This window comes from Micropterus dolomieu, linkage group LG12, assembly GCF_021292245.1.
Source record: "Micropterus dolomieu isolate WLL.071019.BEF.003 ecotype Adirondacks linkage group LG12, ASM2129224v1, whole genome shotgun sequence".
NCBI classification, from domain to species: Eukaryota; Metazoa; Chordata; class Actinopteri; order Centrarchiformes; family Centrarchidae; genus Micropterus; species Micropterus dolomieu.
In genome coordinates, this window is record NC_060161.1 from 17,930,844 (window position 1) to 17,953,939 (window position 23,096).

Below are 23,096 nucleotides of genomic sequence, written 5' to 3' on the forward strand. Positions count from 1 at the left end.
GGGTGGTAACTGCACTTAAAAGTACAGTTATATCTTACAAATGTACAGGACATTCCAACAAAAGCATTGCAGATTGTAAAAAGTGCAAAAACGTAATGCATTTGAGTTGTTAAATCAATTATTCCTTTTAGAAAGCCGTGTCATACTTCAAGAATGTTTTGTGTGAATATCCACTAGTAATGGTTCCTCACTTATCTGAATAGCTCTTTGGTAAACTGATACAGCCTCATTAGCAGACTGGAATTCATATTTTGGTTTCTTACCAGCAGGGTGTCACAGCCTCCCACGATGCTAAGGCCCAGGCCTGTGCGGCCCTTGGAGATGTTGATGGTGGTCTCACAGCCAGGGATGATGGGACAGGTCGCCGGGTCACAGGCCAGAGTGGAAGGGGTGGATGAGCGACTCTGACCTAAAATAGTGGAAGCAAAGGATGTTAGATATACTGTACAAAAAAATCTATTTATCTTGTAAGCAGGGAATGGGGTTAGTTGTCTGATTAAGTAAGTCCATTGAGCCATTATTTTTCATCCTAAATAAGAAAAACTTACAAACTTACATCAATCTTTAGATATTAAAAGCTAGTAAAGAAAATCTTGTCATTGTAAGAAGACTCACTAGTTACTGCTTCCGTCTCTGTTTGACTCAGGGTTGTCGTGGCAGCACTAGCAATGCTGGGTAGGCTGGCAAGGACGTCATCCGAGCAACTCCTGTCCTGGCAGGTTGACTGGGGAGAGGAGAAGGAGGGGAAGGTCTCATTTGTAGAGAAGGTTAGCTTCACTGGGCCTTTGGTTTTTCTCAGTAGAGAATTGACCTAAAACACAGCAGAATTACTAATCAGACTCAATCTTTACATTTTCTAAATTATTCTTAAGAAAACAACACGTCAATTATGATGAAAACATTCTCAGATCATCTGAGATATTGCAAATAATGGTGTTTGCATTTGAACGTTATTAGGCAAAGCCTTGCTTTTAAAGGAAACACAATACTTTGATTACACTTTATTTCCAATGACGGTACCTTTTCCACAGTGTAGCCTAGCACTGATTCCCCATTCACAGCTAAAAGTTTGTCCCCTGGTTTCATGCAGCCCTCCTGCATGGAGAAGATCACACTTTTGATTAGAAATCCATTTTATAAGGTCCATGAACCATTAGCTGCAGACTGTAACACATACTTTGCCCGTATGTCCTTTCACCTCAGATATACTCTGAATCTCAACTCCACTCTCAGTGTTCCCCTCCACAAAGGTGATGCCAAGTCCTCCGTCCTCCTGTGGGAGAACCACAGCATTAGTGCATAAATAAGGTTTAAAATGATGCCATTTAGCACAGAACATATGAACATGGCAACTGTGTGGAGCAAAAGCATGCAGACTGACACATGCATCTTGTTTCCATAGCTTTAACATGTGCTAAATATTAGAGCTGCCCCAGCTACAGCAAAGATAATTAGCCCCAGCTTCACCTCATATCTTCCCACTTCTGATCTCTTGTTTGCAGAGAGGACTTTTGTGTTTGTGTATTCACATCAATGAGCTGCCCGTATGCTGCCCCATTTACACTGTCATTCCCATTCGCCTTGATGGGGCTCTCATCCAAGTGCTATAACTTCCAACAGCGTTGCATTCCCTGTTTCTCCTTCCCTTTTTCACTTGCTTTGTCTTATTTCTTTTTAATGGGTCAGTTCACCGGAATCAGAAAAGGCATATTTTCTAAATAACCTCTTGTTGCCTGTAGTCATGCAGTTGTTTTCAGTTTATTTGGTAAGATTTTGAGTTATCCCCCTGGTGAGACCCCTGAGTTCTCTGCAATACGTTTGAGCTCAATGGAATTTCATTGGTGGTGCTCAAACTCAAAGTAATCCACAGACTTCACTGTGAACAGAGTTTTTGAAATCTGATATTTTTCAATGCTTGACATCTGAAAAGCTTGGCAAAAAAATATATGCATTGCTTGAAAGTAAACACCGCAAGGGGTAAGAAATCTGTTCCTCTTTTTATTATTTGGGTGAACTGAACCTTTGTCCCATTGGAACTGCTCTTCTCCCATTCACTCATTGTTTTACACATTCACCCTTTTATTTGACAAAGTTCTGTCTTTTCTCTTCCTGGCAGCTTGTCAGACTCGACTGCTCCTGTGTTCTCCCCCCTCTCTTTCTCTGCCATACCCCATTGACTTTTTTTTGTGCACACCTCCCTCGTTATTGCATTGCTTCCAAGACTTTCTCTCTATTAGTCTTTATTTTGGCATTTCAAAAGAACAAGATTCCTGTGTGTTTGAGTGACGTGTACTGTGTATCTCACCTTCAGCTTTATGATGTGATGCACATAACTGGAAGTATCGGCATCGCCATTAGCTGCAGTTGTTTCTAGCTGTGAAGAAACAGGCAGTAGTTGGTACAGTATGAAGTAAATAACCGAAACTTGTGTGCCTGTGTGCTGGCTGGTGGGAGTACAGTACTAAGTGTGTTTGTGTGTCTACACCACTGTTTGTGGTTTTTGGTTATCTTGGGAGTTACACACAGGCTTTGGAGGCTGGGATCTCCAGGACCACACAAAGAGAAATTTTATGAGCAAACATACATGAAAACAATTTAGGAGCGTGAAACAGAGCAAAAATAGACGTTTTTCTAAAAGTTCTAATAACAGTTTGTGTGTGAGTTTCATAGCTTGTCCACACTCCTACATCTGCATGTTTGTCTGTTGTGGCGCTTGTGCATGTGTGTGTTCTGTTGTTCTGTGCGTGGTCATGAGCACAGTCGTACCTCAGTGTGGGGCACCTCTGTGTCTCCCTCGTGTTCTCTCACTGGTCCCACAGCCATCTGGTTCAGCGCCTCCGTGTTCCTGTTCCAAAGAGTCATAAGTCACGTGAATCGTTGGGCTCCTCTGCGTTGTTGATAGGGGAGCCGTGATTTACATGTGCTGATTCACAGTGTCTCTTTCAAAGGGGGGGGGGTCAGGAAAGGGATGCAAGTTAAGTGGAAGGTTAAGTAGTGTGATCCTGGCAAAGATTGTTCGGAGGTGGGGGGTCAAGGGTCGACTCTGTGCTGTTATGTCAGCTAACAAAGAGAGAGCAAAATATTTTCCAAAATTATTATATCTGTATTTTGTGTCTCTGAAGTTTTTTCACCATTGTTTCCTTTATGTGGGAGAATAGCATACATCAACAGTGCACTTAAAATCCAGCTTTTTAGTGTGCATACTATTTACCACATTACTTACAGAGAACCTGCTTAGAACTAGTATGTAGTGTGGATTTGGGATACAGCTATAGTGGTGGGTAAATCACGGTTTTCATAGTCAAGTCACCTTGATTTAAGGTTTTAAAAAATGTTTAATACAGTTTTTGACAAATATGGAAAAACTGTGGTTGATTAAGCTTACAAATTATTTTCCTTTTTTGATATGTGCATGAGGAAGAATCTATTGTTCTCAACTGAATGTGGATGATAATACTTCACCTTCAAATGCACCCTTCTGTTGAATTACACTGGCTCCCTCTATTGAGTTTTGAATAGCATTACAACAGACTTGAACTTTCTCATGTCAGGTTTGCATTATTAGCACTGTCTGAAAAATGAAATGCAGCCCCTGTTGCCATGGAAATTTGTTCATAGAAGCTTTAATAGAAAAGGTGTTTTTTTTATACCTGACAAAGACAATTTTGACTTTAGATGGAGAGCTCTTGATTATGGAGGATGCATTCTGGTGACTGTGGCCATAAAGGACTTGCCCATTGATCTGACAGGGAAAAAAAGTAGAAAATAGAATTGAGTTTTTCTCCAATAATAAATATGTAATACAAAACAGTGACATCAAAAGCAATGATATAATATGTTTTAATTCTAGATTATATAAGGAGTCAAATATCCTGCCAACTTTGAGAACCGCAATCTGTGCACGTTACCTCCAGCAGCTCGTCCCCCACTACCATGCGCCCGTCCCTGCCGGCCGCCCCGTTGGGGTCTATTCCCACCACGAACACACTCATGCGAGAGCGGTCCCTGTTCCCGGCCAAGCTGAGGCCCAGGCCTGTCTTGCCTTTCTCCAGCTCAATCATGTGTAGAACACCTGGGAGGCTGCCATAGCGCTGGATTATTTTCTCTGAGAGAGAGACAGGGGCGAATCACGGCAGACAGATGTAAACTGACAATACTGATGAATAGTGCCAGATACGTCTTTGAGCCTGGGCCTCTCTATCAGTTCACGTCGTGTTGCTCAAAAGAAGGGGGCGGGTGTTTGGATTCGTTAAGATGCACAGGCACGAAAAGTAAATGGTGAAAGTTTTAAATGTCAGACTGCTGGATTTTTTTTCTGTTTTCGTCTCACCTTCTATCTCTTTGACTCAATCTTGTCTCTACTGATATCCCTCCCCTTCTCCCTCCTGCACCTCCCCCCTCCCCTTCTTTCTCTCTCCACCTCTCCTGTCTCTGGTGTGTTAGATAGCCACTGTTCAGAGCAATGGGCTCCTGTTGTTCTGGGCTCCCTGCCACTGTTGAACCATCAGTCCTGTACTAATCTCCACAACTCACCTCGCCGGGCCCAACCTCATCAATCTTATCCCCGCAGGATGGGCGCACACACACACACACACACACACACACACACACACACACACACACACACACACACACACACACACACACACACACACACACACACACACACACACACACACACACACACACACACACTCGCCACAGTCCCAGGTGTTTGGAGGCTGGAAGTCTGTCCTTTATGCTGCTTGTCTGAGTTGAATGTGACCCGGTGAGTTCATCCTACACTTGACATTACAGCGTCTGCAGGATGCTAATAGCTTAATTGGGACATTGAGTCCTTCAGGCTTTGCTGAGGTATGACCACCTCAAGCATGTGAATCAGTGTTTTTTTATTGCCGAATCTGGATGGATTTATGAGCAGGTGAGACAAACATTAAACTTGGGAGACCTCTAGTGGCAATGAGAGATAATGCATTTTACAGTGTAAAGGAATATAATGTGTCTCCGTTAATTGTTTCAAGTTATGTGAAACTTCCAGAGGTATATAATGCAAGTATCATTCACACAAACAATTCAGCTTTTTCACTTTATGCTTAAATAAACCAATGACACAAATATAACAAAACAGAACATATAATTGCACCCTTAGAAACAAAAGTGAACTCACTCCAGCTGCATCCAAACTCATCCTCCTCCTCCTCCTCCTCCTCCTCCTTCTCCTCCTCTGCCTCAGCAGGTCTGCCAGGAATCTCTGTCAGCGTGTCTGTATCAGTCTCTCCCACATGGGGCACCACTGGCAGGAGGAGGACAGCGCTGGTGGGAGATGCCTTCGCAGCCTCACGCTTCGCCGGCTGTCAAGCCACAGATGGAGTTTGAAAATAGTTTATTAGTGAAAGTTAAAGAGAACAGGAGAAGGTTTTATCTTTGCATTTAATTTTGAATCAACTTGATGTAAAGTTTATAAAGAGTTGAAGCCACACGGGAGCTGTTGATGTAAACAACAGAAGCCTTGGTTTACATTACCGGCTTCATCTGTTTGTTTATGTTAGTTTTAGGCTGAGAAATAAACATGATATGGTTCCATATAGATGCAAGAGGCTCAAATCAGAACTAGGTCAATCAACTACATCAAATAATAATAAAATGATGCTTGCAGTTACATTAATTAATTATTACTGATGTAATTACTTCATGAAATCATAAAATTACTACTTAAATCGAATATTCATATGTATACTTACCTGAAAACCAACAGCAACAAATCACACTTTACTGATTGTTCTTTTTAAATACAAAACCTGTCTACAAACATGATAACAAGCCAAAAATCTAAAATTTGCCTTTGTCAAATATTAAACTGGGTACTGATTCTGTTGGGTTTTTAAAAAATGGAAGCAACAAACAAAATGACAAAACATGTTCTGATTTCACACAAATGCACAAAGGATGTCGAACAGATGGAGGAGATGTTAGGACATGTACAAGTGTGCACATTAAAGACATCTGCACAGGCACACACAGAAAAGGGAAAGCGCAACACAGAGACCCACAAACCTTAAACGGGGTAGGAGTGAAAGGGTTAGTTGGGGAGAGGTGGAGGAAAAGTCTACTGTGACTGTCACACCCCTACAGAGAGGAGACAAAGGGCAACAACTTTAGAAAACAACACATTTCTGACAGATACTTACATCAGTAAGTGTTGTGTCAACATATCTCGAGTTCATGGGGAAAAGCTGTACACATTCACTCTAAAAATGTGCCAATGCTTTTATTGAATTTGATTTGAAACATTCTTAATATTTCAAACCTTGTTCCTCTTGCAGTGAGCAACACTTCCCCAAAGTTGACTGTGAAACAACGACAAATGCCAAACACTAGATACAAGTTGTCAGTGAAGGGTAATTGGAAACACCAACCTTGTCCTTGTTGTCCCTTTTCACAGCTTCTGCTCTCTCCGCACTGGAGTCTGTTATTGATGTCTGCTTCATGAAAGACAGACATGAAGGTAAATCACTCACGAATAGAGAACAAATTCGCAATATTCACTTCAGTGTCACCAGAAAGTGAAAGATACTGTATCCTATTGCTGAGTAATGCAGAGACATCCCATAAATATGAATACATTCATACAAAGTGTTCTGAATGACTAAACCAGTCTCATGTACCATATGCTGTATCATGAAAGACCATCTGTTTATAAATGTTACTCATGAAAAAAAATCCACTTTTCTTAAATACATACAAAAAAAACATTCACTTTTTGTCTTTAGCTAACTTGGAGCTTGAAAAAAACTAAGGCACACAGACACACAAACAGAGGCGCAACCTTGCCAAAACACTGATGTGTTGAGTGAAACAGCTTATCCAGCACCACATGTCCATCCAAGCTTGACCATTTATCCCCAGTGATTGAGCTTTAAAGGTTTCGCCAAAAAGTCTGGCATTTTCAAAAAAGATATTGCAGTTTATAGTTCTTCAAATAATAGCATTTGTGTTGAGTGCCGACTGTCGCATCAAGTTGTCTTCTTTACACTGGCAGTGAGACACTTGGGACAATGTTTGAGGGATAATTGGGAAAAATTGGACCTTCGAAGCTGGAAGAAAAATAAAATGCACTTATGGTAAAAGCCTCTACTGTGGTTTTACTTCTTGTTTGGTGCAACAGAGGGGCGCGGCAAAGCACAGGAGGAGAGATATAAATAAGGCAACATATGCAAACAGATGACAGAAAAGTATAGATTCAAATAAGGCATAAACACATACTATATGTGGGTGTACACATGCAAGCACACACACACACATTCAGAAGCACAAATAGGACAAAAAGTTTAGGATAATAATGGTCATCTCTGACAGCAGGGGTTTACTGTAAAGGAAAGTTTAGTATTTGGAACAATTAACACACATTGTTATGCAACTCATGGCTATCTTGACACTGCATAAAAAAGCCCTAATAATGGGAAACTACATGCAGACTTAAAAGTATTTATTTTTATTGTTTAACCTACGACTCCACACAAACACATGCAGGATATCTTTCATTGTTTTCTTGGCAAGTCAAAAGGAGTACGGGTCGAGTGGAAGACACAGGCAGGCAGACACAGACATGGGGTAGCGTTCTAACCTGAGGGAGGGCAGGTGCTAAGAAGGTTTGATTAGTGCAGCGAAGGCTCGACCCGTGGTGGCTATTTAGCTGCAGAAAGGGCAGGGGCGGCTTCTAAAAGCAACACACATGACCAACAAGCAGAGAACATTACGAATATTTAATATGATGGCAGAGCCTTTCTGACAAAACTGAATTGGAGGCCATCCGGGAGAAAAATACAAGGGGATGTGTGGAGGACAGAAGCACCTCAGGTTTTATTTAAATGAGTAACCATTAAAGCGAGCGGCTTCCTTGAGGACAGCTGTTTCCTCCACATCAAAAAAAAAAAATAAAAAAAATAAAAAATTCTGAGCAAAGCTTCTTTTCTCTGAAAGACTTTAACAAAATGTTTCAAAGATTCCTCCAGGCTACCTTGAGATTATTCACTGCTTACACGAGGATTTGAAACTTAAAGGGAAACAGCAAGGATATGCTATTATACACTCTAGGTGGCCCCCAGTGGCTGCATTTAAAAATGGCATCACTGACCTGCCTACAGCACTTGGAAATATCATCCAGTCAAAATAACATTTTCAAACTCCATTGTTATGAATTTTAGTGGAGCTGCAACTCAATATCAGTGTCTTTATAGTAAATTTGAAAGTTGCCTTCTTCCTAAATTTGTACCCGTTTCACTTTGTTGGGTAGAAGCTGTCTGGAGGGTATTTTGACAGCTGCGTAGCCACACAGGTAAAAATGATTTCCATATCTGCTTTTCTATTGTTTATTTGTTCCTTTATAAGATATAGCAATGACATTTCAATAAATCCCTTGGTTAAAGTGCATTAATAATCAAATCTGGATGTATTAAATGTCAGCATTACACACCTTCAGCACAGAGGGTTTCTAAAATACTCACTACTGCCAGTGACGAAATTGATTTTACCATCGTCTGGCCCTTTTGATTAAAAACATCATTGTGGGTCTTGTCATTGTTACGCTTAGATTCAGTGAAATGACAATAGAAAAGGATGCCTTGATATTAAAATGAACTGTCAGATGTTCCTTTTCTCCCAGAAGGAATCTCCAATTCTAGTTTGTCTTTATTTCCGTCAATAGACACATTATGCGTATATATATATCAAAGTCAAAGATGCAGTTAAAAAGAAAGACTCAGCTAACAGTGTGAGAGACGGTAAGAAAGAGGAGACAGGGGAGATAATGCAACAAAGATTAACTGTGATGGATAGCTGATGCAATAGAAATGAGAGAGACAAAAAGAGAAAGACGGATTACCTGACATGTGCGATGTGGCATGCATGTGAAAGCAGTGGTGTGTTGCTCTACGGCAGGTGATGGAGCCGAGTTATATATTGACTCAGGCTGAGAAAGCAGTGCGGAGGAACAGAGATGCAGGTTTGAGGCAACTCGTAATGTAGTAACTGCAGTTAAAAGTAAAGTATTAACACTCTGGGGACATAAGGTATTAACCTCTTTAAAGGAATATTTTGACATATTGGGAAATATGCTTATTTGCTTTCTTGCTGCAAATTAGATGAGATTCCATTCTTACGTCTGTATGCTAAATAAGATGCCACAGCATAGTTAACTTAACACAGCATAAAGGCTGAAAACAGGGGAAAGAGTTAGCCTGTCTCTGTCCAAACGTAACAAAACCGGCTGGGTTAACGTGTAAATAAGTGATGCAGATTTTACTTCCTTCTGACAGAGCCAGGCTAGCTCTTTACCCCGATTTCCAGTCTATGCGCTAACCGTCTCCTGGCTGTAACGTTAGCTTCATATTTAGCTAGCATACTGAGAAGAATGGTATCTTCTCATCCAACTTTCAGCAAAATGTGAATAGACCTAAGGTCCTCACTTCAATTTATTGAAAGTATTATTTTGTACTGAAGATTGTTACTTTATTGGATGTTCATCTGGCCAACGTGTATTTAAACCTGCTATAACTGATTTTTTTTAGCCACTTCGGACAATGGAAACAAGCTATAAACAACACTGATATATTGAGTTGATATGACAAACTTATTAGCAAACAGTTTTTTTTACACATCCAGCAGATATGTAGCAACATTAGCATTAATTATTAGCATTAATTTGTTTGTTTCAACTGGCAAATGTCCAATATTCCCTCTTCTTTTAGCTCTGGTACTGGTCTTCACCAACTGAAAGTAATATCTGGCCACTAAGTTAAGCTAATAGCTGCTAAATAACTGCTGTTTGGTGCTGAGCATAATTAGCAAACAGGGGATTTTTAGGGCTTCTTGGCTCAAAAAAATGGCTGCCTGCTATGGCTAAAAACAATGTTATGAGAGTAAAGAGTGTGAACTTAAACAATTGTGAGCCAGAGAGCCGAAAGCTAAAAGATGCTATGAACCTCTGTAGAACTATGGGGAATTGCGTAGTTGAGTCATTATGAATTATGCATGGATTCAGCGTTCACCTGTTTGTTATAAATAAATATTGATTATAGCCACTTTAAACATATTTTTTAGAGTTACCACAGATGAGTATGATTCTTTCCCCTCTTCATGTCCTTCCTCTGCGTGTGCTACATTACATTATGAGTTGCTCCAAGGCACCAGTAAACACAATGTTACGGAAAGCATGTGGGAATATCTCGTAGATAACAATGCATGAAAAGTGATTGACTATAAGAGATCTGACACTGGAGCCAAGCCAGTTGTAGCCCCAGCAGGAAACTACTTAGTCATGCTTTCAAAGCCTGAGGGCATGTTCAAACAACAAACGATGTTGTTAATACTGTGATTTTCAATGAGTGTCGCACTTAGAGGTTAAAACTTGCTATATTTAATATGCCACGCAGGGTTTGTTGTTGCTCTCGTGAAAAATTTCAAAATGACTTTCTTTCAACATTCAAAAGCAAACCTGATGCTACCACGGGTGGAATATTGTTTTGAAAGTGCCCTAAATGGCCCCTGCAGATAGACTAAACTTTCACATGAGGTTAAAAAAAAGCTACAGTGAGGAAATTTTGACCTTCAGACGATGAGGTGTTTACTAGCAATTGGTCTGACACTATTAAACAGACTTACCCTGGGCCTGTGGATAATACTCTGGACCAAGAAGGGGACAGGGTTGCCTGCCCTGCGTATGGCCTCAACTGCCTCCTCGTGACTAGCATCTCTTAGGTCAACTCCATCGACCTGACAAAGAGATATCAGGGAAAATAGTCACCCAAAATCTCAAGCTCCCACTCTCTTCAGGTTTTTTGTACTCTGTTAGTTTCAAAACAAGTCTTCATGTTCCTTTACCTCTACGATCCTGTCTCCAGTCTTCAGGGTCCCGTTCTGTCCAGCAGGACTGTCCTCCAGGATGTGCTTGATAAAAATGCCCCTCATCACCTCTCCATTGCTCAGCCGGCTGCCCATCCCTCGGCCCCCGACGATACTGATACCAAGAGACTTGCCTGGCTCTCGGAAGAGCTCCACTCTGAGGAAGGTACCAATACATGCTAGATTTTAACATTTAACACTTGAAAGCTGTGACTTTGGTACTGATTTGATACTGTAAGTCTAGTGTAACTTTTATTGTATGCTGGACAAAAATCTACTATTTTTGTGTGTCTTTGTGTGTCAGTGCTTCAAGCTTGTGCTTGTAAACCATATCGGTCATGGACAAAATTAAATTAGAAGCATAGATACACTGTGTACTCACTTCCTGGGTTGGTTCCAGTTGCTGTAAGAGGCGCTCTCCTCTCCCTCTCCATCTTCCCGTTCAGGGAGGTTAGGAATGTCTCTAAATAGACAATAGTGGAAGGAAAGAAATTGATGAGTTCTAACAAAAAAATGAACGATAAGTTTTGTTAAGCTGGGCATACACTGCACGTTTCTAGAAATCTTGTTGCTTTATACCAACTCTAAATCGTCTGCAACATGAAGCCAAAGCTCACAATGTAGGCACTCAGACTGTATCATGACGACGACCGACCACAAATTCTTACACGTGTGAAATTCATCCGACCGTCTGACGGCCGTTTGGGAGCAGGCAATCCTTCCTCGCTTCCCCCTGTACACTGCACGGCAAACGACCCCTGATGAAGTGATAATTCCGCCCGACTCTAAAGTGAGTCGTGTGGCTCGAAAATCGGGTGAGAAACTGGTTCAAATCGTACAGTTTAAGCCCAGCTTTAGATAACATGACTCAAAGGTACCCTGTTGAGTTTTAGTAGCGCTAGTAGTGCTATGTAGCAATATTTTTTTTTACGAGTTATAAGGTACAATTTTATGCGTTGGACCCTGTTTCGTTTGTTTTATGCTATTCTACTGATCTGCATTAGGTGGCAGTAACACAAAGATGCGTAGCAATGCCATAAGAAAGGCAAGGAATAAGATGACTGCTAGTTTGCAGTGTTTTTTGAGGAAGGAACATTTCACACATTTGTTAGACGTCAGGGATACACACAATGTGTTTTTGGCGAGAAACACTGAATGTAAACACAACATGGTTTGTTTAAAAGGAATCTCAGCAGGGCACCTTCACATATTCATAAGTGTAATTACACGACAAAGGAGTGTTGAGTACATACTTTAGAGCTGGAAGTGGGACTGGAGCTGTTTCGGAGAAGACATCATCTTTAGCCTGCTCTAGGCTGGCCTTGTACTCTTCCAGATACTCTGCTGGAACATACGTAATGCTGAACACACACACACACACACACACACAGACAAAGACACACACAAGCAAAGACACACGCACACAAATACGTCAAACATTTCTTAGCAAACAATTTGGCATGCCCCATTTATAGAAACCCACCCTAGTGGCAATTATGCCCCTGTTCAGTATGAACTCAGATGGTAATTTACCATAAATAGAAAAGAACCAATATTTTAGTGCACTACAACTATCACCTTTTTTATTAAACAAAATAGTGTCTTTTAAATCTTCTTATTTTTCTCAATTCTAGCTAATTTACCTGCTGGCACAAGACTCCCTTTCACCAGCCCAAGGTGAGATGCAATGTATTTTATATAGGGCCTTGTCATCTGGCTGTTCAAAACAGGTGTTTATCTTTATAAATGCCAAAGCAAATCAAGTCTCCTATCACCTAATGTGTGCTGAACCTGTGACAAATTTGAAGGGTGTACCCATCATTAATTCATGAGCAAGCTAGCTGACAAAATCTGACACCCACTTAAAGTCCCATTTCCAAACAATTCAGAGTGAAGTTGTTTCTGAAGGGCACAATAACACATTTGAGTGAAGCTGACAAGATCCTCAACAGATGGGTTAATTTGGTTTTTAAACAGGATGGCATGTGGACGGGGAGAAAAAATGAATTCCAGTGAAACAATGAAATGGATGAGTGAGTTCATTAAGAACATCACACCATGCAGAGTGAGAGACAAGGCAGAGCTTAAATAGCAGTGAATAACAGAAAGACAGTGAGTTGTAAAGGAAAACAAAGAACATCCAGGTGATAACTGAACATGTTAGTCATAAAAATAAAAGAGAAGAAGTTATGCAGCAAGTTAAGTACAAGTAAGTGATGCAGTCAGTCAAGATTTATCCAGATATTATTTTGACTATGTGTCTTGGTTAATACAGAGTGTAGTGTCACAGCAGGACCAAAATGTTATTAAACATATCTGATGATGATATAAAGAACAGCGTCTTCACCAATTAAATTCCAAAACATTTTACCATAATATTTTGTTTTCACCATTGTTTTGACACTCTTCTAAATTAATCTGACTTTCTAATTCTGTTTATAAATCATAGACTTTAAAAAATAAGTGGACATAGCCTCCGGATTGGAAAAGTGCGTTAAACCTGCATACCTTTTAATAGTATGGTATACTGGTTGCAAAATATATATGTATAGCAACCTATGACAAAATGACCCTACTTCTCACTTGATTTATTACGTCAATAAAGACTTTCTTAATGCGTTTATGGTCTTAATCGCTAGTCATGATGTATATTTAGTAAATTATGGTTCCATTTAGAATAAAATAGACGATAAAGCATGGCGACTTGTCCGTTGTCCCCAGCTCCACCCTCTCAACCAAATATGGTCACTTCTGGCTCCAAAAAAACCCCCAAAATGCCAAACTGAAGGGCTCAAAACGATAGCACACAAACCAATGAATGACATCACACTGGCTACGTCCACTTCTTTTATACAGTCTATGGTCTGGATAAAGCTCTGAAAAAGACTGCAATGAAGCCCCAACAGCAGACGGAGAGAATGAGAGAAAGGAAACCAAGATGGCAGCTTCTTGCCGAATCACCAACGGCGTGGAGGTTAGTCATACTCACACATAAAATGGGCACAGATCGTCCTCGGGTGCGCAAGTAGATCTAGAATATGAAGAGTTGGCTTTTATGCACCAATGCAAACAAACTGCCGAGTGGAGTTCAGAAAGCAGAACTTCCAATTTTCTTGTGAGGTAATTCCCTCAAAAGGACGCTAGAAATGGGAACTCCTTTAATGCAACGTATAACTTTTGCAGGAATAACTAAGTCCAACATTTGTTTGCATTCCCTGCATTATATTGGGTTTAGAGAATATTTAAAGCTTTAGTCAAGCTACAGCTTAAAAACAAAAAAAAAAAACACCCAGTTTACTGAAAAAATATGTGCATTATTAAGTACTAAATATTGAATGCTTGAAAATAAATATTTAATGAACACATTGAACATCAGTGTGTATTGTCTCTAAGGCTTGCATTTAAGCAATCCAGTTGTAACTGAAGTTGGACCTTGAGGTACACCCCTGTGTAGTGCAGAGGTATACTGAGGAAAGACTGCATATCTCACCACCATTCATTTTTCAATAGCAAAGACCAGTTTCACAACACCTTGGTATCAACACCCCAGTGCCATTCCAGTATCAACTGAATGATGTATGAATTACATAATTGAAAACTCAGAAACAAACTACGAATGCTTCATAAGATATTTCTCAAATTTGTAATCGCTAATACAAAGCGGTATGTACTAATGGACAATGACACCGTATTCTCGGAAAGGTGTTTAACATCAACATTTTAGACATTTCCTTATTTAAATCACAATATTTTCAGTTTGGTTCTGTACTACTATTCATTTAGGCAAAGTTCTGGTACAGCTGTAAGGAAACATTAGTCAGATACATTTTAGAGGTTAATATGTTTTACCTAGCAGGGTATTGGGGGAAAGACCATTTTGGTATTGGTGTGAAAAGTGTGTCACATTGGTATTCATATGATACCGGCCTGTTCAAGGCATTTGTGGCAGAATCATCTAATTCCTTTGCAGAGTTTCAATCATGTGGGTAAATGTGTACAAACGCGTGCACTTGCCTCGGCTAATACTGTCTAATTATAGTCTCTTACCCCAGGTCCGGTCCGATGAGAGAGTGTCTCCTCAGCATGGCACGAGCCTGAGCATTGGTCAGGTTGGCTGTGGGCTCTCCGTTGATGGCCAGGATGAGATCACCAACACCCAGACGGCCATCACGGCTTATGGACCCACCGTGGATAATACTGCGGATCAGCATTCCCAAACCATCTTTCATGGCGCTCACTGTCATCCCTTTGAGGAGGATTATTAGAAACTGTTACACACTAAGTTTGGATTTAAATCTGAATTAATAACAAACAGTTTAGACCTCTGACATTTAAAGGCAATCACAGATGACTGAACTCATCAAGTAAAGATCAAAACCATGATTAAAAGGTAACCTTATTGTTTCACTGATACATTCCACATAAAACAAATCTGATTCAGTGTGGTAGTTTCAGTTCTGAAACAAGAATATCCTCATATCCCAGAAAACGATCCTACAAACTGTCACAGTATTCACACATTTGGTTTTCAATTCATTCACAATGGAGTAAATTCAGAGTGTTGCATAATACATCTATTTATATATCTGAAACTCCCTTATAGCACAGTGAACTGGGGTTCTTTTGCAAAGATCATAAATCAGTTTGAGTAGATTTTGGTTTTGAGTTAGATTTGGTTGATTGGAAATACAAAACCCAAACATATTTAGTAGAAATTGTGATTCACGCAGGAAATAGAACCCTTCAAAGAGTGCTAAAAAGCAAAATCAGGTACTGAGGATTATAAACACTGCCTTCATAACACCTATTTGTTTTAGAAGTTAAAATTTAGTATTCTCTGAGTCAGTAGCTGTCCCATGGCGGGTTTTGAAATGCAAATACCCTGTTAAGCAATGAAATTACCCTTTCAGACTGGAAAACAGCCAAAAATATTTTCTATTATTTTGCTTCAAATTTGGCATTCATAAAACACGCCACAAAAGCCTTCTGTGAAGGCTGAGAAAATAAATAAAAAAACAAACAAATAAAAGAATGTGAAGAAATTAACACAAACCAAGGCTGGAGTTGCCCTTGACAACTGTGATAGTCCTTTCAAAATTGCTCCCTGAGGTCAGTACTTCCTTGTCACTGTCTTCTGCTGATTCTCTCACACCAGGCTGTTCGTCCTTGAGGGTGATAATTCAACACAGTTATTCATGAAAGTAAATGAAAATATAAGGCCGGATGCCAAACAAAGCAGGGGTCTCTGGGGAAAAGGTGGGTGCAGCTAATGTGCTGTGAAAATGAATTCAAAACAAATAAGCTTGGAACTTTGTTCATCTAATATTTGAAAAGAGTCTCACGTCTGACTGGAGAGAGGTCAGATGTTACCTTAAGAAATTACATTTAAAAGAAGATTGAGTGTTGTGATTCTTTTGTGGTTGTTATAATGCACCTTGAAATACGGTTTCTGTGATGTTCACAAATGTTCATTTATCAGTTTAATAGAATACTTATTGCACATATTATTTTTTCAAGATTTACAAATTTATCATATGTCAAATCTATGGTTTGTAGTTAGACAGATTATTTTACCTTCATCAAAAACTTGATATCTCCAAAAGACATGGGCGGCTCCTTCTGATAGTGAAGAGGCTCCACAGGTTTGTCTGGGACATCAGATCTGGTCCCTATGTCAGCAAACGGGGTATATGACTTTGAGCACTCCACTGGTTCTGCATTGGTCGAGTGCTGTGCCAGGTACTGATCAGAACTGCTTAGTATGCCGTCAAAAGCCAGGCCGGGACCTCTCAAACTCGTAGGAGTGAAAGGGGCAGACTTCTCTGGAGAGAACGCTTGAGTGTTGTCTGTAAAGCAGGGATGCTCGTCCAACAAGTCCAGGCGAGCTGTCAGCTAGGGTAAAACAAAGCAGAGCAGCTGAATGAACGTTCCACTCCGTTAGCTAGACAATCGCCCAACAGGGGGCATTCATCTTGTTCAGTCGCCACCCTGCCCTCATTGTGATGAGAGAGATAAAAAAAGCCATCAGTGGCCAATAGAGGACAGCAGGAATTACTGGTGATCTTGAGCTTGCCATGCACAAAATGTAGTTTTATCATAACACCATTTAGGACTTTATTAGAACCAGACTGAATGGTGATGAATCTCGGTAAGCACTTCCCTTTGGCAGCCAGAACAGAAGTATAAATCCGTAGAGAAAAGTTAAAATATGCAAATACGAAATACAAGTGGGGCTCAATAAGCAGACCTGAGAAAAGAGGTTTTATTTTAATAAGGCCGTGCTATAAATATAGAGTGAACTGGGCTGTGACATCTAGTATTCTCAGGTATCTATACCAAGGAGGGCATGATAAGAAAAGTACCTACACTATAATTATGAAAAGACATTTACAGGCAACAGTGAAAAGTTAGGAATCATTGTTATAAAGCATAGTGTCTATCTAGAGTATACGATGTGTGTATATTCACAGTATTAAAAAGTGTACATAACATCAAGAAGTAATTGTTAAGGCATGCAGAGATTATTGGGAGGGAGGGGGTTGAGAGAAATAAAAGGGCAGAATTTCCTAAAACACTCCTTTACCATCTGTAGAAATTAATCAAATCATTATCATAAAAAAACAATTCAAGCACCAAACTTTTACTGTCATGCTCCAGGCGTACCCAAATAATGCTTAAATGCCATGAAGTAAACTTGAAAATGTATCTATTTCATTGCAAGAAATTACATTATTGGTCTGGTTTGGTCTGTTAAATTCATCTAATCATTATGTTATTTTAAAAGGGCACAGTCTTCCTTTGTTTAGAGATAAGACTTGAGTGCTTTCAAAAAGATCTCCGAGTTATGTTCCTATGGTGTTGAACAGTATGACCAATGCATGTGCAAATGAATGACTCTCTTCAAAGCTAGACACCGGACCAGCAGGCAGCATAAATGTAATCTATCTATGCGATCAAGAGCTGCCACTGCTTCATTGGCAGAGGCGGACTTTGTGGACTCGCTGTGCTTATTTGATCTTTAACAAGCAGCCGACCTTTACATTAGTGGTCTACCGATATGGGCTTTTCAATGGCCAACGCGATACTTAAAGAGCAGGGAGGCTGTCGGCCGATATATAATGCCGATATCAAAACAAAGAGAGTCGTGCATAATTCTATTACTCCATGCAGAGTACAATCTAATATACATGTTATCCTAGCCAGTAACGTGTTGTTTTAGACGGATTTTTTTATTAATTAATGAAAGAAAAAAAAATACACTGGGTTATGCTGTAGATTTCAGAACATGATTGGTGTTTAAGGGATAGTGGGGTCCAGTTTGTCAGAGGTGACGTCATTCAACTGCATTATTCTCTACAGTATAACGATATAATTTTAACGATAGCCAGTAATGGTTTTATATTTGGTGTCATTTAGGATGATTTATCAGCATCCCGAATGCAGGGTATCGGCCGATGCTTATTATCTCAAAGTGCCGGATATCGGCCTGATTAATCGGTCGTCTATCACTACTTTACATTGTTGTTCTGTAAACAGGTGTGGGCCAGAAAAAAAAAAAAAAACATCCGTCTTCCTCAGCAAGTCTGAAAAGCGGGTCCACCATTTACTGTCTGTAAAGTAGATTTACCAACAGGGAAAAAATGGCTCACTATCACATGTAGTCTGAGCTGTCTGATATCATACAAACATTTGAAATTTGTTCTGTGAAATCGCCCGTTATGATAAAATACCCCAATTTGTCCTGGCCTATATCTGTCCCTCTAGACTGCTCTATTATCATACAAATTTCTTAAGAATGCCCTACAAATAATATCAGCAGTGACCTTTTGGGAAACCTTGAGGCACAGAGATACCCTTAGTAAAACAGCTTGTGTGCCCCTTGCTCTTCTTTCTTTATTTTCCTTATAATTTAATATCCATTTGAGGAGCTGCTGTTCTTGGGCACCCAGAGCAACAAAAGCAAACATGTCTCATGACATTTTGGCTCTCGATAACAAAAAAAACGCCCAAAGAATAATGACTACATGCTGTATAGCTCATTGTGACAAAGGGCAGCCGCTGTTGCAGCAACATTTAATGAAATGAGGTAATCATTTCAGGTTGTGCTTTTGGTTTCAGTTGTTGCACTAATAAAAAAATAAAAATACACACCTTGGGCGTAGATGAGTGCAAGTAATCCAGGTCTGCGCTACAGCTGCTACCATGAAGAGCAATCATGGATGTCTGGAAGGTGTCGTCCTCTATCCCAGAGTATGTATGCTCTAACAACTTTTCATCAGACAGGTCTGCTTCGCTGGTGTCAATCTGTGATGATGAATGGAAGCAGTGTGACCAACTGGGACACAAAACTGGCCTTTATCATCGAGCAAATTTCCTGAACTATCCAAACACAGATAGCTGAAATGACCATGCTATTCTATAACCTGATGTCACTAATGCTAAATGACACAACATTAATGCATCCCTTACTGAATGGCAATGGCTTGTGATAATAGTGCTCATATAGGCTAATTGTTGCATGATTTCAAACAAACAAACAGACCTCTCTTGGTAAAGTTAGGCAGAAGCAAATATCACATGTAAAGCACAATTTGTTTTCCATTTGTCAGAAAGCTCTGATTGATTTTTTCAGTTTTTCCCAAAAGCTAACTAACCAATGCAGGCTCTGCTCGGTAAACGATGCCCTCAGTCAGTCCTTCTTCCTCTCCTTCTTCAACCAAAATATTGTTGAAGTCAAATGAATGGATGGTGGATGATGATGTAATTTCCTGCTCACCATATGGGTGTGGAGAGTGGGAATATCCACATATTCCCTAGGAAAGTGGAGAAATTCTTTCAGTGTCTCCAGGTTTAGTCGTTTGTTTTTTTTTGTGACCAAATCAGGAACATATAAATTAGTATGGAATGGAAAAAGATGTTAGGAGTTATTGAGAGCTATTCTCTCTTTTTGACTTAATGTTTAACAGAGAAACATTTCACATGTGTTCTTTAGTGGGAGCTCTTGATATTGATTTTGTGTAGCATGCAGCCCAGACAGATATAAGAAAGGCAAGAAGGCATATTGGAGGATTACACCTGTCAGACTCAATTTTGAGATGCAATACAACAAAATACCCAGCAGAAGCAGGGGAGTTGGATAACTCCACAGAGGCTTCCTGCAGCTCCGTAATCCAGCTAACCTTGGCCGCCCAGAGGTCTCACTGTGTAATCCAACGGCAGATTCAATACAGGAGAAATTCAGCTCTAAAGCTGTAAGAATGCAGGCAGTTTCGCAGAGAGAAACATGCTGTACAAAGAGTACAGGTGCCTGGAGCGTTGAACCCGCCGTTGGACAGACGCAATATTTTGACAGGTGCCCCCGATGTGTTTAAATGTACAAGAGGGTCCGTGGTCTTGGGAAATTCAATAACAAAATAATTTGAAACAAAGGGCACACATAATTTTAGGCTGGTCGCCTCCTCTGAAAGACCAACGGATGGAATGCTTAACCATGCAGCCTACGTCCGCTCTTTTTCCCGCATGAAAAATTCAAGCTCTCGTAAGCTGAACCCTCATGACTGGAGGCCAAGTTGCATGATACAAAGACTGACACACAACCTCACATATATGCAGTGATAAATCCCTGACGTGCTGAACACATTTTCCATGTCTAGCAACATGTATAAAACTCTTAACAACCCAACACACATTCTACCTTCAATTTTGAGACAGGTTTAAAGCAAAGAAAAAAAGGAAGAATATTAATTCTAATGCTTACAGGCAGTGGTTTTGCAACTCCTATCTGGACCGCGCCAAGCTTGGCCCCCTTCAGGGCCTGGACAGCATCCTCCAGGCTGGCGTTCTCCAGGTTGGTGCTGTTAACATACATGAGTCGGTCTCCTGGCAACAATCTGCCGTCCTGCTCAGCCACACCGCTGGGAACCAGTGAGCGAATCACGATCACTGTCTTGGCGGGATCTAGTGGGTCCTGTGGTGGAGCCGGTCCAGTAAAGTTCAGTGAGAGGAAGTCAACAGGTAAACTACCACAGCCGTAAACTTACATGGATATTACGAGTAATTTAATGCATTTGGTAACAATTATATAGTTTGTGCTTTCCTGTGGAAATACTGCAAAGGACAGCTACCCAAAAGAAGTTATTAAATGCGGATGAAAGAAACTATACTCTACAATATCAAAAATGTCACCAGATTCCGACTATTAGTCACACAAGTATTGCCTTCGTGGCGACTTAACTTACTGTCCCATTAGTGTATGATACTAACAATACAAAAACATCTATAAGTGTAGAAATACCTTGATGAATAACAATATCAATAACAGTTCCAGTCCCAGGAAGAGTTCCCACCTGGTAGTCCAGAATGCTGAATCCCAATCCCCCTTCTCCCTTTTCAAGCTCGATATTCTGGATCTCCAACTCCCACATAGCCAAAGGAGATCCTATCGCCTCCTCTGTCATATTATCCTGTGTCACTGCCGCTGCATTCACATCTGACTCTTCAACAACCAGCACGCTGCTCAGGTCTATTTGTTTCTGCAGAGGAAAAGCCCAAAATCTCTATGTAACAGCATGCCATCCTCACATTCACTCCAAACCCATAGGCTGCTACCCTCTAGTTGTGTGTCTGGCACAGGTTTTTGGCAGTAGATAAAAGGGGAATATCTTTGTGATGCCAGGGCCCTAGTACATTATCACAGATAAAGCTAGAAAGATGAAAACCCCCTCCCCCAAAGGGAAGCTGCTTTTGATGTGTCATATCTCTAGCAAATGTTGTTGGCTACTGCCGTTGCAGTATTGCTAGAATTGGTCTTAATAAACTTTCAGACTCCCCTGCTCATAGCTAAATTTTAATCCATCAAGGCTGGCAATGTGGAAAGCCAATGGAGCGATTGACAGAGCTGGGCTAAGCTAATAAAGGTTTATGGGTCATAAAGGAGGGGGAGGACTTATTAAAGAGTATTGCTCTCCAATAATATTGCCCTGCTTATAACATTACTTATCAACATTTTTCATGATACATTACTGCATGTCAAGGAGATGCAGGAAGTTTCTGACTGCACATCATCTGCTGCAATGCTCTGTGGCTACTATAGCCTGCATGGTTTCAAGATTAATTCACTTTCACTGTGCTTTCCCTCACAAACATAACAAGCAGATATATCAATGTAATGGTGATAAGTTCTGAAACATGTATATTTTATAGTTAAAAATAAAATCTAATCAGCCAAAAATCTATAATTATATACTATTTCATATGGAAATGAAGTACCTTTAAATCAGGTGTCGTGGACACAGCCTCTGACTCTGGTTGGATAGCATCCATGTCAGTCTGCAGGAGAGGGGCGGGCCTACAGCATGTCATATATACACATAATGGAAGCTCCTTCAAGATTCTGACTACTTCCTTGTGGGTCTCACCAATTAGGGATATACCACTGACCTGTGGCAGAAAATGTTACTCTTAGAACAAAAATAAGTACAGTATCTAGGGTTTAAGGCAGTGCAAACTGATCTCTGATTTCTGGGCCACCTGACAGCAGTAGAACAATGACATATTTAAAAAAGAGTTGTTGTGGTGAATCTATTAACAGAGTACAGCCTATTTACACATCCAGCTAAGAAACATTAGCATTTATTTGGAGTCATCTGACAAAGTACAATACTCCCTCTCCTTTTAGCAAGCCTTTTCCACCAACTCCAGGGGGAAATATCTGGCTCTTCAGCTAAACGTTCCACTACTGTATGCCATGTCATTTTAGTGCTTAGCGTACAGTGGGTTTTAGAGCTTCTTTTCGCTGAAAACAACTGCCTGTTGTGGCTGGAAATGATGTTGATGAGAATTGAGAGTGAACCAAAACAGCAAACTGCAGGCTAAACAATGAGCTAAAAGAAGATGAAACTGAGCGGAGGGGCACCGCAGAGTTGGTTGAGTTCTCTGTGGGTTTGTCACTACAAGCGACCCCATTCACGTCACACAGTCATTCAGTTAGTTGAAAGATATTGGTTAGTGCAATTTTAAGTTATACTTTTTTTTAATCAATTCGTGTGGGGGGGAATTCAACCCCTGCATTTAATCTCTAAATATTTACACTACATTTACACAACATCTAACATAATTTTTTGCTTGCAACTAAACCAGTGGCTTACTGGCTAACCACTGAGGCACTATGACACACAAACCACATACACTGAAGCATT

At 40.3% G+C, this 23,096-nt stretch overlaps 1 protein-coding gene across 14 annotated transcripts in view; it reads right to left on the minus strand.

The window, feature by feature from the left end:
* The window catches only part of LOC123981186 (multiple PDZ domain protein-like), a 53,020-nt gene that overhangs the window by 10,154 nt on the left and 19,770 nt on the right, over positions 1-23,096 (minus strand). Inside the window, exons 15-39 of one of the 14 annotated variants that reach the window (XM_046065897.1) lie at positions 22,168-22,227; positions 21,246-21,431; positions 20,657-20,866; positions 19,554-19,712; positions 19,051-19,203; positions 16,474-16,791; positions 15,953-16,064; positions 14,947-15,145; positions 13,889-13,930; positions 12,153-12,260; positions 11,282-11,362; positions 10,879-11,056; positions 10,660-10,770; positions 7,625-7,717; positions 6,417-6,482; positions 6,055-6,126; positions 5,168-5,351; positions 3,909-4,105; positions 3,651-3,742; positions 2,767-2,845; positions 2,306-2,374; positions 1,178-1,273; positions 1,021-1,095; positions 616-811; positions 264-409 (exon numbers count right to left, since the gene is read on the minus strand). In XM_046065897.1, coding sequence (XP_045921853.1) covers positions 264-409; positions 616-811; positions 1,021-1,095; positions 1,178-1,273; positions 2,306-2,374; positions 2,767-2,845; positions 3,651-3,742; positions 3,909-4,105; positions 5,168-5,351; positions 6,055-6,126; positions 6,417-6,482; positions 7,625-7,717; positions 10,660-10,770; positions 10,879-11,056; positions 11,282-11,362; positions 12,153-12,260; positions 13,889-13,930; positions 14,947-15,145; positions 15,953-16,064; positions 16,474-16,791; positions 19,051-19,203; positions 19,554-19,712; positions 20,657-20,866; positions 21,246-21,431; positions 22,168-22,227 — 3,282 coding nt within the window. Of the gene's footprint in view, positions 1-263; positions 410-615; positions 812-1,020; positions 1,096-1,177; positions 1,274-2,305; positions 2,375-2,766; positions 2,846-3,650; positions 3,743-3,908; positions 4,106-5,167; positions 5,352-6,054; positions 6,127-6,416; positions 6,483-7,624; positions 7,718-10,659; positions 10,771-10,878; positions 11,057-11,281; positions 11,363-12,152; positions 12,261-13,888; positions 13,931-14,946; positions 15,146-15,952; positions 16,065-16,473; positions 16,792-19,050; positions 19,204-19,553; positions 19,713-20,656; positions 20,867-21,245; positions 21,432-22,167; positions 22,339-23,096 lie in introns of all 14 variants that reach the window. The other 13 variants (XM_046065887.1, XM_046065896.1, XM_046065888.1 and 10 more) reach the window with 13 other exon arrangements.